Source organism: Humulus lupulus, chromosome 7, assembly GCF_963169125.1.
Source record: "Humulus lupulus chromosome 7, drHumLupu1.1, whole genome shotgun sequence".
Classification (NCBI taxonomy): Eukaryota; Viridiplantae; Streptophyta; class Magnoliopsida; order Rosales; family Cannabaceae; genus Humulus; species Humulus lupulus.
In genome coordinates, this window is record NC_084799.1 from 97964166 (window position 1) to 97983044 (window position 18879).

Below are 18879 nucleotides of genomic sequence, written 5' to 3' on the forward strand. Positions count from 1 at the left end.
CAATTCTACCCTTGTCCTCCTCAAAGACTCATACTGTATTCCATATGGATTTATATAAGCAAATGTCCTTAATCTTTCCGAAAAATATCACTTAGGTCCCAAAATTTATTAATTGTGTATGAGTCAATTATATTGAAAAATAATTTTTAGAATCCACAACCGAAAATTATTTATGACTCAACTTGAGCGATTTATAACCTTATTAATATGATTGTAATTAATTGAGTTGTTAATCATTTTCCGCTATGAAATCTATAAATCATTTTAATAGAAAAACATAATTGATAGAAATTTAGTAAGTTTGAGAGACTTGTGATATAAAATTAAATTTAGGGACTTAAATAATACTTTTAAAAAAATTGTGGACCAAATGCTGAAATAAACTCATTACAATAGGATTAAAGAAAACTCGAGGAATAGCTTCCTTGAATCCATACCATATAAGTCAATCACCATGACCATGCCTAGCTTCAATAATCCAAAAAGAACATCTTGTTAGAATATTATTTATTTGGTATATAAAATCAACTAATTGATTTAATATATTAAAGTCAATATTTAATTTATTGACAAAATATTCTAATTAATGGTCAACATTGTTTGTTACCTGATTTGTTGTTACCCGATTTTTCATATCCCAACTGATTGAGGAAATATCTCAATCTGTGGCAGAGACTCTGATGGTAGGTCTCACTCTATAAATATAGAGTACCGGTCCCCAAGCTCGCTACTCATTCTGACTTTCAGTAACTCCATCTAAAAGAGTTAGTGAGAGCTTAGAAGCCCGTGTACTCGTTCTAATTTCTGTTCTTTTCTTTTGTAGATCTAAAGCTAGATCGAGGTTATCAATAGCAATGGCTGGAGGTATACAATATTCGATTCTTTTTGCATATGTTCATTCATATATTAATTCCGCCTACATGTATATAGAATTGTTCATATGTCTACTTTCATATTAATTCTAACATTTGGTATCAGTCGCTAGGTTAATCTCTGCCTTGTTATTTTTGTATGCATATATACACATATTTTTTTTTCATGATTTATAGATGTGCCTATGTCTTCATCTATTCACATATATTATATATTCGTGTATATAGTTTCATATATTGTTGAAAATTGGAATTGTTAATTCAAATTTGTTTCTCAATTTAGTTGCATTAGAAATCTTTGGTAAGTGTTTCTAATAATTTGTTATTTGAGAAACTAGTTTAAAAACAAAACAATGACCATATACATACACGTTCATGGCCTTAAGTTGAAATTTTTTATTTATTTATTTATTTTTAATTCAAATATGTATTTTCGATCTATTTGAGTATTAGGACATCTTAAGATTATTTTTTTTTAATGTTTTGATGTATCAAAAACATGTTTTGAAACTCAAAACAACTTTTGAAACCTTAAGAACCCGGTTATAGTCAAACTTTTTCTTTGATATTAATGCTTGATTTTAAGTTGTTGTTTATGAAAAATAAGGCTATGAATCTTCATATCTATGTATTTACATGAATTCTGGGCTTTAAAATCTTGAAAATCGACGTCAAAATGGGGTTTTATAGTCGGGTTTGGAGATCGGGTCGCGTGACCCGCTTTCAGAAAAACGGGTCAAAAAGACCCGGGTGGCTGAAGAAGACGACATGAACGACATGTCGTTTCTTGATTTTATGAAGAAAACGACTTGTCGTTTTGACAAGCCTTCCGGCACACTAAAGGGGAAACGACATGTCGTTTCCCACCTACAGCACCACAAACGACCCGTCGTTTGACGGGTTATTTGACGATTCTAAGGGGAAAACGACATGTCGTTTTCCCCATGGCAGATTTTTTTTTTTTTTTTTTTTTTTTAAATGAAGAAAATGAAGAAAATTAATTTTTTGATTTATTTTGGAATTTTGTTATTTTATTCATTTTAATGCTTATTTGGACAATAAATTTTATTTTGCCAATTTAATTAAAACATATAATTTTGGTAAATTATATATTTGGAAATTAATTAAAATGTGCAATTACTTGATTTTGGTGTATGGTATATTTCTTTTATTCATGAAATATTAAATAATTGTGCTATTTTAAGAATGTAATTAATTTTTACAATTAAGTTTGTGCAATTGTTTTATTAATTCACCGGATTAATAAATGATTTTATTGTTTTATTTAGCATGAATTTCTCTGCCATTAAGTATATATATATATATGGAATTATTGTATTTTCGTACATATAATTAATTATACTAATTTGTATGATTATTTTGTTCTTATTCATGCAAAATTTATTTTTAGTATAATTATCTTTAATTTTATATGTATGCCTTTATAATTTTAAATACATTATGTATATATTCCATTATTGTGCTAGATATATTTAGATTATATTCAAAACATTAAGATAGGTTGAATAATATTTAGCACATTAATCTCCATAATTTATTCATAAAATATTCATAAAACATTTAGGGTGAATAAAATTATGAATAATTCATAAACAATTTTGTGGTTGACATAAGAACGCATGAAACTGAGACAAATGCTCAATCTAGAACGGTTTTTAATGATCTTCGGACGACCACACTAGGAGCACTACTCTCTGTGATTGCCTATTATGTTATAACGAAATTGTTCTTAGGTCTTCCTAGAGCCTAAAACATAATGTCTAGTGAACCATATAATTTTACATAATTAGGGAGTAGCCACAGCATCTTTAATTATATAAAATTATATATTAATTTGAAAGGATCACATAATGGACAAAATTGTGATTGATTATATAAATATAACAATTTTACCCCACAGGGATTTTATTATATTTATATAATTAATTATGATAATATATTAAATTAATTTTCTTAATTTACCCACAGGAGTTATGATAATTAATTTAATAGTTTTATCATAAAGTTTAATAAAGATAGAAGTTTCAAACCTTACTTTATCCCAAATAATTCGTTTGAATAATCTATCATCCTTTACATCCAATTTTATTAAATTAAAAATTTAGCCCACAGGCAACTTTTGTTTAATAAAATTTCAATCTTCAGCATGTTATACATTGGTAAAACATGACTTCATTAACCCTCAATCTTCTAAATCTAAGTTTGTAATCCTATTCATGCAGCTTCTTCATCATCCTCTAGTTTTGCTGAAATCCTTACCGAAATTCCTGAGCTTAGGGGTGATAATTTCAAAATCTGGAAGGAACGAGTTCTTCTTCATTTAGGCTGCGCCGACATGGACTACGCAATAAGGAAGGACGAACCTGCTGCAATCACTGCGACTAGCACTGCTGCTCAGATCGCACTATATGAGAAATGGGAGCGGTCCAATCGCCTCAGCATCATGTTCATCATGTCCAAGATCCCTCTGGGAATGCGTGGATCGGTGGAGCAACCTGAGAAAGTCAAAGACTTGATCAAACTAATCGATGAGCAGTTCGACACTTCGGACAAACCACTTTACAACAACCTCATCCACCAGTTCTCATCCACAAAACTCACCGGTGTCAAAGGAGTTAGAGAACATATTTCAAAGATGAGGGACATTTCTGCTCAACTGAAGAAACTCGATGTAGTCATTCCTGAAACCTTCCTGGTCCACTACATCCTTAACCATCTTCCACCTCAATATGGGCCTTTCAAAATTTCCTACAACACACATAAGGACAAATGGACTATCAATGAACTGATAACCATGTGTGCTCAAGAAGAAGCAAGGCTCCTGCAGGAACAAGGTGAAAGTGCTCACATGGCCACCCAAGGCAAGAAACGCAAACCATCCAAGAAGGACAAGGGGAAAAATAAAGTGCCTCCCCAAGGCGATATAAAGAAGGATTCCATCAAATGTTTTTTCTGCAAAAAGAAGGGACATGCGAAAAAGGAATGCGCCAAGTTCAAGAAATGGATGGACGACAAAGGTAATCCAATTTCATTCGTATGTTATGAATCTAATATGGCTAATGTTAATATTAACACATGGTGGATTGATTCTGGATCGACAATTCACATTTCAAATTCCTTGCAGGGTTTACAAAACCTAAGGAAGCCAGTGGGAAGTGAGCAAAGCATCTTATCTGGAAACAAGATGGGCTCACATGTGGAGGCTATAGGAACGTGCCATTTAGTTTTAAGTAGCGGTTTTGTTTTAAAGTTAGAAAAGACATTTTATGTACCAAGTTTCTCTAGAAACTTGATTTCCGTTTCAAGACTTGTACCTTTTGGTTTTTCCTTTACATTTTCAGACAAATCTTTTAATTTATATAATAAATCTGAATGTGTTGGAAATTGTATTTTGTCTAATGGTCTTTACTGCCTTAATTTACAAAACAATACCGCTTATAATACTATGCACGTTCACGCTGGCAATAAAAGATGTGTTATGAATGAGAATTCCTCTACATTATGGCACCGGAGATTGGGACATATCTCTATTGATAGAATTAGAAGGTTAGTAAATGATGGGGTACTCAATACCTTAGATTTTACTGATTTTGATACTTGTGTGGATTGCATTAAGGGAAAGCATACCTCCAAGTCTAAGAAAAGTGGTGTCCATAGGAGTTCTGACCTATTAGAAATCATACATACTGATATATGTAGTCCAGACATGGACTCATATGGTCAGAAATACTTCATCTCTTTCATAGATGATTACTCACGCTACATGTGTATCTATTTACTTCATAACAAAAGCGAAGCGTTAGATGTCTTTAAGATATTTAAAGCTGAAGTAGAGAAACAATGCAACAAGCAAATTAAGATAGTGAGATCAGATAGAGGTGGAGAATATTATGGTAGATACACTGAAGATGGACAAGCACCTGGTCCTTTTGCAAAGTTTCTTCAAGAAAATGGGATTGTTGCCCAATATACCATGCCCGGTACACCCGAGCAAAATGGTGTTGCAGAAAGGAGAAACCGAACATTGATGGACATGGTGCGAAGTATGCTTAGCAGCAACCCTAAACTTCCTAAATCCTTGTGGACTGAAGCTCTAAAGACATCTGTGTACATATTAAATCGAGTTCCAACCAAGGCAGTCTCCAAAACTCCTTTTGAATTATGGAAAGGTTGGAAACCGAGTTTGCAACATGTACGCATTTGGGGATGCCCATCTGAAGTTAGGGTATACAATCCACAAGAAAAGAAACTGGACCCAAGGACCATAAGTGGATACTTTATTGGTTACGCTGAAAGGTCTAAAGGTTACAAGTTTTATTGTCCATCTCATAGCACTAGGATTGTGGAATCAAGGAATGCAAAATTTCTTGAAAATGCCTTGATTAGTGGGAGTGATCAATCCAAGGACTTAGGTTCTGAGAAAGATCCTTTAGAACCCTCCACCTCAAGAGCAAGATTGATTGTGGTCGATAACACCCCTGCAGTCCAAATGGATGTTGAACCACCACAGCCAATTGTTGAAGATCCACAAGTCAATGATGAAGTTCAAATGGATCAAGTTGTTCAAGAGTTGCCTATAATTGTTGAACAACAAGCTGAACCACCCGCTCCTCAAGAGCCTGCTGGTGTAGCCTTAAGAAGATCCACTAGGACAATAAAATCGGCGATACCTAGTGACTACATTGTGTATTTGCAAGAATCTGACTACAATATTGGAGGCGAAAATGATCCAGAAACGTTTTCACAAGCTATGAATAGCAAAGAATCGGAACTGTGGTACAATGCCATGAATGAAGAAATGAATTCTATGAAAAGCAACGGAGTCTGGGATCTTATTGAGTTGCCTAATGGGGCGAGGGCTATTGGGTGTAAATGGGTCTTCAAAACAAAGAAAGACTCATTAGGCAACATTGAGAGACACAAAGCGAGACTCGTTGCTAAGGGATTCACTCAAAAAGAAGGAATTGACTACACGGAGACCTTTTCTCCGGTATCTAAGAAAGATTCCCTCAGAGTTATCCTGGCATTAGTTGCTCATTTCGATTTAGAGCTACAGCAGATGGATGTGAAAACTGCCTTCCTAAATGGTGACCTAGAGGAGGAGGTATACATGAAACAACCAGAAGGATTCTCCTCTAGTGATGGTGAGCATTTGGTGTGCAAGCTTAAGAAGTCCATCTATGGTTTAAAACAAGCGTCCCGCCAATGGTATTTAAAATTCCATGATGTCATCTCTTCTTTTGGATTTGAAGAGAATGTCATGGATCAATGTATATACCAGAAGATCAGTGGGAGTAAGATTTGTTTTCTTGTTTTATATGTGGATGATATTCTTCTTGCAACCAATGATAAGGGCATGCTACATGAGGTGAAGCAATTTCTCTCAAAGAACTTTGAGATGAAGGATATGGGTGATGCGTCTTATGTCATTGGCATTAAGATCCATCGAGATAGATTCAAATGTATCTTAGGTCTATCTCAAGAAACCTACATTAACAAAGTTTTAGAGAGATTTCGGATGAAAGATTGTTCACCAAGTGTTGCTCCTATCGTTAAGGGTGATAAATTAAATTTGAGCCAGTGTCCAAAGAATGATTTTGAAAAGGAAGAAATGAAGAACATCCCATATGCTTCTGCTGTTGGAAGCTTGATGTATGCTCAGGTGTGCACACGACCCGACATTGCCTTTGCTGTCGAAATGCTAGGAAGATTTCAGAGTAACCCGGGATTAGACCACTGGAAAGCTGCAAAGAAAGTTATGAGGTATCTTCAGGGTACTAAGGATTACAAACTCATGTTCAGACGAACCGACAACCTAGAAGTAGTTGGCTACTCAGATTCAGACTTTGCTGGTTGTACTGATTCACGTAAATCAACTTCTGGTTACGTGTTTACGTTTGCCGGTGGAGCTATATCATGGAGGAGTAACAAACAGACCTTGACTGCTACTTCTACTATGGAAGCCGAGTTCGTTTCGTGTTTTGAGGCTACATCGCATGGTGTATGGCTAAAGAGTTTCATTTCAGGCCTTAGAGTTGTAGATTCTATATCTAGGCCATTGAGAATGTTTTGCGACAATTCAGCTGCTGTATTCATGGCTAAGAACAACAAGAGTGGTAGTCGAAGCAAGCACATCGACATCAAGTACTTAGCCGTGAGAGAACGTGTTAAAGAAAATAAAGTGGTCATTCAACACATTAACACTGAATTGATGATTGCTGATCCTATGACGAAAGGCTTGCCACCTCATAAATTCAAGGATCATGTAGTGAACATGGGACTTGGTTCCCTTATGTAAATTTATTGTACAAACTGAAGTTATTATCAATGAAACTCTCATTTTTGATATTTTCTCATATTTATGCGCATCTTAATTTTATTTGAGAAAATTTTACTTTCATAGGACCTGAATAAACATAAGGTTTATTCGTTTAAGTACATAGCCACATAAATTACATTGTTATGTAATAAATATATTGTAATACATGGAAGATAATACTCGTCATAAAAAGAGGACCTATCGCCATGATTCATGTGTTTATTATCTAACAGGGATGATCGTCGGGCTTAAGTAATACATTAATTTAAATGCTGACCAAGTGGGAGAATGTTAGAATATTATTTATTTGGTATATAAAATCAACTAATTGATTTAATATATTAAAGTTAATATTTAATTTATTGACAAAATATTCTAATTAATGGTCAACATTGTTTGTTACCTGATTTGTTGTTACCCGATTTTTCATATCCCAACTGATTGAGGAAATATCTCAATCTGTGGCAGAGACTCTGATGGTAGGTCTCACTCTATAAATATAGAGTACCGGTCCCCAAGCTCGCTACTCATTCTGACTTTCAGTAACTCCATCTAAAAGAGTTAGTGAGAGCTTGGAAGCCCGTGTACTCGTTCTAATTTCTGTTCTTTTCTTTTGTAGATCTAAAGCTAGATCGAGGTTATCAATAGCAATGGCTGGAGGTATACAATATTCGATTCTTTTTGCATATGTTCATTCATATATTAATTCCGCCTACATGTATATAGAATTGTTCATATGTCTACTTTCATATTAATTCTAACACATCTACCATAACAATCCAAGCCAGCTTAGCGAGGAATGCCATATTGAAGAAGTCACCTACGTATATCTTTTAAAACGAACCACTGGTTATGTCTTGAAAGCCAAAACTCGATCTCATCCAAAATTCCTCACTCATGACAAAACTTTCTTATCGTCCAGTCCATTTCAAAGTAGAGAACATAAGTTTAAGTAGAGTGCATTTTGATAAAAATAAATAAATAAATAAGGGTTGGAATATATATATTGGACCACTATTTGGAATCAAACTACTGCCGGTGACTATCAGGAGGAAGTGGCTTGTCTCTAAACGGTTCTGAAAAGGAAGTCACGAATGTCTCTTGTTCTTCCTTAAGATTTTTTTTTTTTTTTTTCATTATGACTTTTCTTTGGTTGATTTACAAAAATATCAACATTTAACTTTTCTATATATTTTTTATAACTTTTATATGATTATTCTATATTTCTAATGATGATTATATTTTCATTAATTTTGAGGGTATTTTTTTCCTTTAATTTTTTTATTATTTTTCAAGTTTTTTTTTCTTTTACTTTGTTTTTTCTATTTTTTTTCCTTTTCCTTTTCTTCTCTTTCTTCTACCATTTTTTTTCCTTCTTTTTTTTTTCCTGTCATTTTTCCATTCAGTTTTTTCGTTCTTTTTTTTTCGTCGTCTTTTATTTCTTTCTTTCATCATTTTTTTTTGTATTTATTTAGTTTAATTTCCTCATTTTGTTCCCTTCATATTATTTTTCATAATTTATTTTTTATAAATATATTTTTTCAGTTTTCTTTCCTCCTTTTTGTTGTCTTTCTTTTTTCTTCTATTTTTTCTTCTTATTATTTTCTCCTTCCATTTTCATTTTTCTTCTTTTTATTTTCTTTTTTTTCACATATATTTTAATATTACATAATTATTTTAATATTTTATTATTTATTATCATTTACTATTGTACATTTTTTAGTATTTTTATAAAATTTTCGGCCTTTTCATTTTAAAGTAACTCTGATATGAACATCCAAATTTAAAAAGAAAAAAATTAGATATAAAAACATGAATGGGTAACCAATTACCTTGATGAGAACATTCAAATCTGAATAAAAAAAACAAAAACAAAAAAATGACATGAAAACATAAATGGATAATTGGTTACACTAGTGAGAACTTCCAAATCTAGAAGAAAAAAAATAGATATAAAAACTTGAATGAGTAACCAATAACTCTGATAGGAACATCTAAATTTGGAAAGAAAAAAATAGATATGAAGACATGAATGAGTAACAAATTACCTTGATGGGAACATTCAATTCTGAAAGCAAAAAAATAATTTGAAAATGTAAATGTGTTACTAGTTACATTGATGGGAGTATCCAAAAACGAGAAAAGAAAACATATATGTAAATGTGAAAGTAATCAGTTACTTAACCAGAAAAAGAAAAAAATAGTCACAATCTTTTAAAAACATAGAAGAAAAAGCTGGAACAAAAAAATTGATTTGATTTTTTTTAAATATAGTAAAAAAATAAGCACAATAATTAAAAATGATAATAAATAATGAAATAATTTGAGATGAATGCGAGTTGACTGAATAGGAGGCTCTCTCCAAAAAGGTTCAACGAAAGAGAAAGGAGAAAGAAGACGTCGCAGAGAAGAGATGAAAACTAAAAATGATAAAGTGAAATTTTATTTGTGATTTTGAATTGCAACATTAAATTACAAAAAATAAATATTAAACAATGTAAAAATAATATAATAGATTAAGTTTCCATTTAAAATACTAAACAAATACCTGCTTTTGTCTTATATTAAAAATAACAATATAAGAGATTCAAGCTGCTTTTGTCTTGGTATGGTTCGGCTTCTGGACAGGTGTCAATTTCGAAAAATCGACTGTTTGTTTTAGCCCGAACATTGAAACAATTGACAAGAATAATATGATAGCAACGCTGGGGGTAGTAGGTGTGGAGTGCCATGAAAAATATCTGGGTCTTCCTTGTTTCGCTGGTCATACCAAATCGGGGATGTTTAATTCTGTGCGTGATCGCATTTGGAAAAAACTCAACGGATGGAAGGCGAAATCTTTTTCTATGGCGGGTCGTGAGGTACTCATTAAAGCTGTCATTCAGTCTATTTCTACTTATACGATGTCGCTTTTCAAACTTCCCATGTCTTTCGTGAATAGTATCCATGGTATGTGTGCCAGATTCTGGTGGGGTGGTGATGACACCAAACAAAAGATGCACTGGTGCACTTGGGAGCGAATTTGCTGGCATAAAGAAGATGGTGGTATGGGTTTTCGGGATTTACACCTTTTTATCCAAGCTATGTTAGCTAAACAAGCGTGGCGGCTTTATGATGACCCGAATTCCCTTGCTGCTAAGGTTCTGAAAGGCTTGTATCACACGAACAAGCCCTTTGGTTCCATGGTTAAATCTAAGAAGGGTTCTTTTGTCTGGAATACTATTTTATGGGGAAAGGAGTTGTTTGATGCTGGTTCTATTTGGAGAGTCGGAAACGGTATGGATATCAGAGTATATGAAGACGGGTGGGTTCCAATACAGTTAAACTTTTTTGTTTTGTCACCTAACCTTTTAGGTGAAGGAAGTACGGTTTCTCAACTCAGATCTGACTCGGGGGTTTGGGATGTGGAGCTCATTCGTGGTCTTTTTGCTCCTGATGAGGCTGCGGCAATCCTTTCTATTCCTTGGCCATCTACTCTGACTCGAGACAGACTAATCTGGGGTTATGAAACTTTTGGTCTTTATTCTGTCAAAAGTGGTTACTGGCTTGCTATTCACAAACTGGGTGCAGGTCGTGCATCCTCCTCAATAGGGTTTTCGGGGTGGTGGAAAAAAGTTTGGTCTCTCAATCTCCCTCCGAAGGTGAAGATGTTCGCTTGGCAGATCTCTTCTAATTGGATTCCTACCAAATGCAACCTCACTAAGCACGGCTTATTGACAGACGAGATATGTCCTATTTGTGATTCTCAGTTAGAAACTACTCATCATGCCTTATGGGGTTGCTCTTCTCTTGCTGACTGTCATAAACTTAGTGACATCTCTTTGGGAGACCCTCTTGCTGTTTGTCACGATTTCTATAATTTTATTCATCAGTTTCTGGATCCTTTGCCAGTTGCTTCATTAGAGCTGATCTTGGTAATTATGTGGAGAATTTGGTTTAGGAGAAACAAAAAGGTGCATAATGATAAAATGATTGACTCAGATATTGTTGTTTCATGGGGTCGTGACTTCCTTGCTGACTATCAGAGATTAGATAATCCTCTTGATAATTCTCACTCATTGGGGAACTCGGCATCCACACTCATGGGCTCTTCTAGGTTGGCATGGGTGCCGCCTACTAGGGGGATTGTCAAGATTAATGTCGATGCTGCTCTTGATGCTACTAATGGAAGATGTGGGCTGGGTATGGTGGCTCATGACTCCACCGGTAATGTTATAGTTTCTGATGTTTGGCACATTATGGGTACTCTCTCCTGAAATAGCGGAAGCTTTTGCTTTAAAACATGCTGCTAACCAATGCCGTTTATTGGGTTTCCAAAATGTGTGGTTTGAAACTGATTGTTTGAATGTGGTTCTGAAGTTTAATAACCAGGTTCCTTTGGCTTCTTCTCTGGGGTTAGTCTTAGCAGATTGTAGACTCAATTTTTCAGCTTTTCACTCAGCTAGTCTTTCTTTCTGTGCTAGAGCTATTAATAATGTTGCCCATTCCTTAGCTAAATATGCATTGTCGGAAGTTATTAGTAAGGTTTGGTGGCCTGGTTACCCTTCTTGTATCCATGATCTCATTTTATATGAGAAGAATTAATATAATCAGTCTCCCCCTCACCTTTTCTTTAAGCTCATTGCTTGAAAGGTGATTCTTGGGGTTGTTTCTCAAAAAAAAAAAAAAACAAATATTGTATAGTAAAAATAATTAAATAAAAAATTGTATTATATTTGCACCCTAAAATTTGATTAAGACACCTTTTTTTTTATTAAAAATTAATATATAATATATTTTTTTTTACTTATGCTCACATTTTTCTAATTTTTGTTATATATAAATAATATATATTTTAAATATTTAAATAAAAAAATTAAAACAAAAAAATATCAAAACTTGTTAAAGTAAGATTTTAATTTCTAAAAAATTATGAAAACAAGTTGAAAAAAATTATTGAAATTAACAAAAATAAGAAATTAAAGAATGTCAAAAAACAAATATTGAGAAAAATATTTAAAAAGTATTTTAAAAATTAGTTTTATTTAATTAAGGGGTGCCTATATGTATATTCTTGTCGTGCAAATAGAATTACCCAATAAAAAAATATTGAAATGACTAAAATAACCTTATAAATTAAATAAACTTAATTAAGAGTAAAATTATGGCATAAACCAAATTTTATACAAAAATATGGGAAACTAAATCCATAAATTTGAAAATTATTAAACAAAAACCATAAAATATATATATATTTTTTAAAAAGCCATATTTTTGTAAATTGTTAAAAAAATCATAAAATATGTAATTTCGTTTTATGACTTTTTTAACAAGTTTACAAAAATATGGGTTTAAAAAAATAATTTATTTTATAACTTTTTTTTTAAAAAAAAAACTTATTCTCTTGCTTTTTTTTAAAAAAAAAATTTATGGATTTAGTTTCCCATATTTTGTATAAAAATTAGTTTATGTCATAGTTTTACTCTTAATTAAGTTTATACTATAATTTTTATATTAGTTTCATTTTACAAAATTGGCTTAGTATTTTAAAAAATGAACTTAATCTATTTTATTATTTTTATAATGTTTAATCTTTATTTTTCATAATTTAATGTTACAATTTAAAATCACAAATACATTTTTACTTTACCATTTTTAGTTTTCATCTCTTCAACTTCTTTCTCTATGACGTTTTATTGGATGTTCCTATCAGGGTTACTGGTTACCCATTCAAGTTTTCATATCTATTTTTTTTTCCAAATTTGGATGTTGCCACTAGGGTAACTGGTTACCCATTCACATTTTCATATTATTATTGTTTTTCTTTCCAAATTTGGATGTTCCTATCAAGGTTACGATAAAAAAAAAATGCTGAAAAATTTATTTGAATTTTTTTACATATAGTGGAAAAAATTGTAAAAAAGACAATTATAATAATAAATGATAATAAATAATCAAATATTAAAATAATTAGTATAAAAATTAAAAAAAATAATTTTATGGATTTAGTTTCCTATATTTTGTATAAAAATTAGTTTATGTCATAATTTTACTCTTAATTAAGTTTATGCTATAATTTTCATATTAGTTTCATTTTACAAAATTGGTTTAGTATTTTAAAAAAGGAACTTAATCTATTTTATTATTTTTATAATGTTTAATCATTATTTTTCATAATTTAATGTTACAATTTAAAATCACAAATACATTTTTAGTTTTCATCTCTTCAACTTCTTTCTTTGTGACGTCTTATTGGATGTTCCTATCAGGGTTACTGGTTACCCATTCAAGTTTTCATATCTATTTTTTTTTTCCAAATTTGGATGTTGTCACTAGGGTAACTGGTTGCTCATTCACATTTTCATATTTTTATTGTTTTTCTTTCCAAATTTGGATGTTCCTATCAAGGTTACGGTAAAAAGAAAATACTGAAAAATTTATTTGAATTTTTTTACATATAGTGGAAAAAATTGTAAAAAAAACAATTATAATAATAAATGATAATAAATAATAAAATATTAAAATAATTATGTAATGTTAAAATATATGTGAAAATAAGAAAAAAATAAACAAAAAAAGAAAATGGAAGGAGAAAAGAATAAGTACAAAAAAGAAGGAAAAATAGAACGAAAAAATGAAAAAAAAATGAAAAAAAGGAAAGAAAACTGAAAAATATGAAGAAAAAAAAATGATGTTTGAAAAAAAACAAAAGAAAAAAGCAAATAAATGAAAAAAAAAAGAATAATAATAATAGGAAAAAGATATGAAGGAAAAAATCAGTAGAAAAAAATATGAAAAAATAGAAAAAGCAAAAAAAATAAGGAAAAAAGTTAGAGAAATAATAAAAAAATGAAAGAAAAAATAATAATTACCCTCAAAATCAAAGAAAACATAACTATCATTAAAAATATGGTATAGTTATATATTTTTTCAAATTTATAGGAAATAAAATCCCATGAACTTCTAAATAAAAAAATCATAAAAAAAAGTAGAAAAATTAAATATCTATATTTTTGCAAAATAACCTTAAAAAAAATCATAAATATGATAAAATCCATATGAAAATGGGCATATACAAACTCTCTTAATGGGCCCAATACTCATAAATGAATGGATAGTTCTACGGGTAGAATCAAAGGAATAACAGTTTTTCGTGTTTAAAAAAAAAAAAAAATCCTTTCTTCAACAATTTATTAATTATGTACATTTACATACACATATATACAATTATAATATATATACACAGAGGCTTCACTTTAAGTCTTACTGGTGGAGCTCTCAGTGTATCTCAACCCAGGAACAGTTTTCGGCACGATTTTTTTATGACCGTGTATATTGTAGCTATTTAGAGCATCCTCCAAATTTTCAGAAAATTCTAAATAGTTTACAGTACCGAAAACTAGGTTAAACCATGTTGATTTCCACGCGCATAAAAAAAATTAAAATTATTTGGAATTTTCTAAAAATTCGCAGGAAGCTCAAAATAGCTACAATATACATGATCATAAAAAAAATTGCGCCGAAAACTGTTTACGCGTCGAGAACACTGAGAACCCTACCGATAGAATTTAAAATAAAGCCAGAATTCTCCTATATTTAGCTAACGATTCCAAACAGTAGTGTACGGTCAGCGGAACGACTTCGGCCTATAATTTTTATTAAATAATTGTTTTGATTGTAAATCACACTGACATTTTCTTAGAAGGTGGCATAGGCCACGAGCCCACATAATGATAAAAAATGTGAAAATAACTTGTTATAGCTGGTTTCGTTTACCAGTTTCAATTTTTTGGTTTAAATATATTTTTTGTGATTAGGGTATATTCATCATTGTATGTCTTATGTAATATTTTATTGAGTAATATCACGACAGATGCATATGAAATGTAAAGCAACGTACGTATGTATAGTGGCCAAAATTAGCACCAGGCCTATAAGACCCAATTAGACATTACAGTCCATTAAACGCCGACAAATCCTTTAAGTCCAGTGAATATAGAAAGAGAAGTTTATATAAATAAATATGGGAAAAATATATATAGTTTCTAAATTTATTGGAAAAAAAATAATTGTACAAAATATAGTAAGTTTTGGAAAAAAAGTTTAAAATATGGTAAATAAATTACCATAAACTTAACTCCTTATTTTCTCTTCTCTCCTCACGATCTTTCTCTCTTCTCATTTCTTTCTTTCTCTTCCCCAATTCAATGGTCATCTCAGATTTCTTCCGGCAATCCTACCTCCGCTGCTGCCTCCGACGACGATGACGAACTGATTTTCTTCTTCTTCTTCTTCTTCTTTCTTTCTTTCTTTCTTCTTTTTCTTCGTCTTCTTTCTTTCTTTCTTCTTCTTCTTATTTGGTCTTTCTTATTCTTCTTTTTTTTTCTTCAAATCTAGTTTTCTTCTTTTTCACATCTGATTTTGAACTTCATATTTGATTTTTCTGGGTTTTTTTTTTCGAAATCTGTTTAAGTAACCAGGTACTTGACTTCATATTTGATTTGATTTAAGAAATGTACTTAAGAAAAGTTGACTGCTATTATTTAGTGTAGACTAGGGTAGTATAAGAAGCTAGGTAGTTGAATATTTTAGGGTACTTTTAATATATGAAAGCTTAGGTTAGCTAATTAGTTTTTTTGGTTGAAAATGGCAAAAGTTGTCAAAAGGTTCTTCTCTGTGATGTTTAGATCAATAGGTTTAGCAGCCAAACATTCATCAAATAAGGTTCTAACATAAATATTTATGTGTTTATTAATTATTTAAAGAAATAGAACTAGAACGTTTGCTCAAAAAATGTATCGATAGGTTTACAAAATTTATTCAGAATACAAGTACAAGAAATAAAAAAACAAGCAAACAAAACTTTTGATTTTTCTGATTTTTTTTTTTCCAAATCTGTTTAAGTAACCAGGTACCATGACGCCTGAATCATTTTATTCATATCAGATTTTTTTTAGACCTAGGTGTAACCAGTTACAGTAGCGATTAATTTAGATTTTTTTGTTTAGATTTGATTTTGTTTTCACACCTGACTAAGTAACCAGGTACCATAGCAATTGGTTATTTTTTTTATATTTGATTTTTTTTTCAAACCTCGCTGTAACCAGTTACGATTATCAATTTAGATTTTTTAGTAATGTGGCAGTAACCGGTTACTACTATCAATTCTAACTGTCATGGCAAGTACTCGAGTGAATTGTAACTGGTTACAGACATATTTGGAAGAAAAAAAAAACAGATCAGAATACATCCAGTAAAGAAGACGACGAAGAAGAAGGAGGTAACCGGTTACCCCTATTAAAATAACTGATTGATAACTAGTTACTGAACCAAACCTAAAAAAAACTCTGAGAAAATAAAAAATTAATCTAAGAAGTAGTAGTAGAAGAAGAAGGTAGTAACTGGTTACCTATAAAAAAAAATAAAGTAAGAGAATCAATTGAATAGTCTAAAACAATAGTAGTAGACTTAGAAAAAGCGAGGTTAGTTTGGTCGTACAACAACTTACATAACTTACATAGTTTCCAGTTATAATGCATTTTTGGAAACAATGAGAGGGCAGTCAAAGAAAGCAGCAATAACATCAGGCAGCATCTACATTCCACAATCTCACACTGATTCATATTTCATAACTTAAACTGTTTGTCTCCTCACTCTTATTTATTATTCACAACTTTAAATTAATATATTACTTACTATACACCTATTAATACTACCTTAACCACCACCCTCAAACTCTTCCATAAACATCAAACTTTATATATTATTAAAAAAAAATATTGTAATAAATATAAATAAATAGGTGCTAATAATTATTATTCACGACCCCAAGAAAAGGCAAAGAGAGTCAAAACAAAAATAAAAAGCTCTCCCTGTCCTCCATTTTCACAACTCTGAGCTTTTTTCTTTCTCTCTCGGGAGCTAGAAATGGAGAACTTCAGATCTCGGTCGTGCAGAGATGGCGGCGGCGGTGGAGGGGGGATGTAGATGGCGGCGGCGTCGAAATTGCGTACCCTCGAGCTTCCTGATACAGGTTCAGCTAAGTCATCGAAGCTTTCTCTTCGAGCGGCCACTGAAGAGGAAAATGAAGACGAAAAGAACAGAGACCATACGAATACGAAGCAGAGACCCAAGACGGCCACTGTGCAGAACCCAAGGTCGGTTCTGGTTTTTTTAGCTGAGAATAGAAAAAAAAAAAAAAAAAAAAAAGGAAAACAAAAGTAATGATTACCCAAAAAAATTTATAATTATATATGTTTTTATATTATAGTTGAGGAATACGTGTGAGGTTGGTTTCTGTTTCATTTTTTTCTTCTGTTGGTGTTTCAAATAATTGTGCCACAAGTATGTAATTTAGTCAAAAGAAATGATAAAAATTAACACAAATAAATTAAAATTATAAAAAATAATCTCAAAATAATAAAAAATAGGTACCAAAAAAAGTATAAAAGATAAAATATGGTCTACAAATAAAGTTTTACAAATATATAGGAAAAAAACTCCCATAAAAATGTAAATAAAAAAAATATGCCATAAAAAACTTTTTAAAAAAAAACTGCCATATATTTCAAAGTTTATAAAAAATTCTCATATTTGGTGTAATTTCCTCATATAGAAAGCTATCATGGGCAACCAAGCCCATTCTCAGTCCCAAGTAGAGTGCAGCCCACTCACCAAAAGTACCTGTGGGCTTTGACCATGCCCTAATCCTAAAAATACTGTTCAAACATCACTACAACAAAAAAAGTCATTTGCGTCAGTTTATAACTGATACAATTGAGTTTTTGTGTCAGTTTAATATGTGACGCAATTGCCTATGACACAAACCAGAGTGACATTTGCGTCAGTGGGGTACTGCCACAAATGCCAAATTTGTGGCAGTGCTCTACTGACACAAATGTTAAAAAGAGATTTTTTTTGCACCAGTTGGGAACTGTCACATAAAGTATTAACCAGAGAAATTACAAATGTTTATGCCAATTTCTCTGACCTATTTTGATAAAAAAAAAAAAAACAGCAGCAAAAACAGAAAAACAGCAGTATGAACAGAAAAACAACAGTATAAATTTCTTAAAACATTTATCTAGAGTTAACATTTGTGATCAAAACTATAAAAGTAATTTAGATTTCAAAGCTAATCTATATATATATATGTACTCTTGTGTTCTAAATTTCTAAATATTATACCTACTTAAACTAAAATTTCCTCACCAACTTGCTCATTTGCTAACTGAGATACGCCATAATTGATTTAGTCCACTCATCCCGTATCTCGTTGATTTCGTCAGCCGAATATGGACTCGTATTCGTAAACTAATTAGAAAATATTTAAAATAATAAGTTAGAAATCATCCAAATAAAATCATGAACGATAGTTTAAATGAAAATTAAAAAGTAAAACAATACCTCATTTTTCAAGTAGGTCTTCGGTCTAGGCTGTGAAATCAACTCTCTAGCAAATTTCATAATGTAAAAGCCACACTCAGTTGGCCCAGTCTGGTTTCGACACTATTACAACATAGTTATCCAAATTTAAGTATTATATTTAGCAAGTTATTATAATAGAAATATGTCAAAAACTTCAATATGAGAAGTAATATAATTTACTTACCTTAGGAACACAAACTTTTAGATTGATTGACTCTTTTAGTCTTCGGTGTGTGTCATATTGATCCAATGCCCCGCACA

General features: G+C 31.3%; 1 protein-coding gene across 1 annotated transcript; it reads left to right on the forward strand.

Moving 5' to 3' along the window:
- The first annotated feature begins 787 nt into the window (after positions 1-787).
- LOC133789803 (uncharacterized) lies at positions 788-4259 on the forward strand. Its single transcript, XM_062227534.1, has 3 exons — positions 788-864; positions 3116-3910; positions 4018-4259. Exons 1-3 carry the CDS (start codon positions 855-857, stop codon positions 4050-4052), a joined length of 840 nt encoding a protein of 279 aa, XP_062083518.1. The 5' UTR covers positions 788-854; the 3' UTR covers positions 4053-4259.
- The last annotated feature ends 14620 nt before the right edge of the window (positions 4260-18879 follow it).

Excerpts from the sequence above, each read along its gene's own strand:
- LOC133789803 (XM_062227534.1), top strand. Across the intron at positions 3,911-4,017 it reads GAAATGGATGGACGACAAAG|GGTTTACAAAACCTAAGGAA; the intron begins GTAATCCAATTT and ends AATTCCTTGCAG.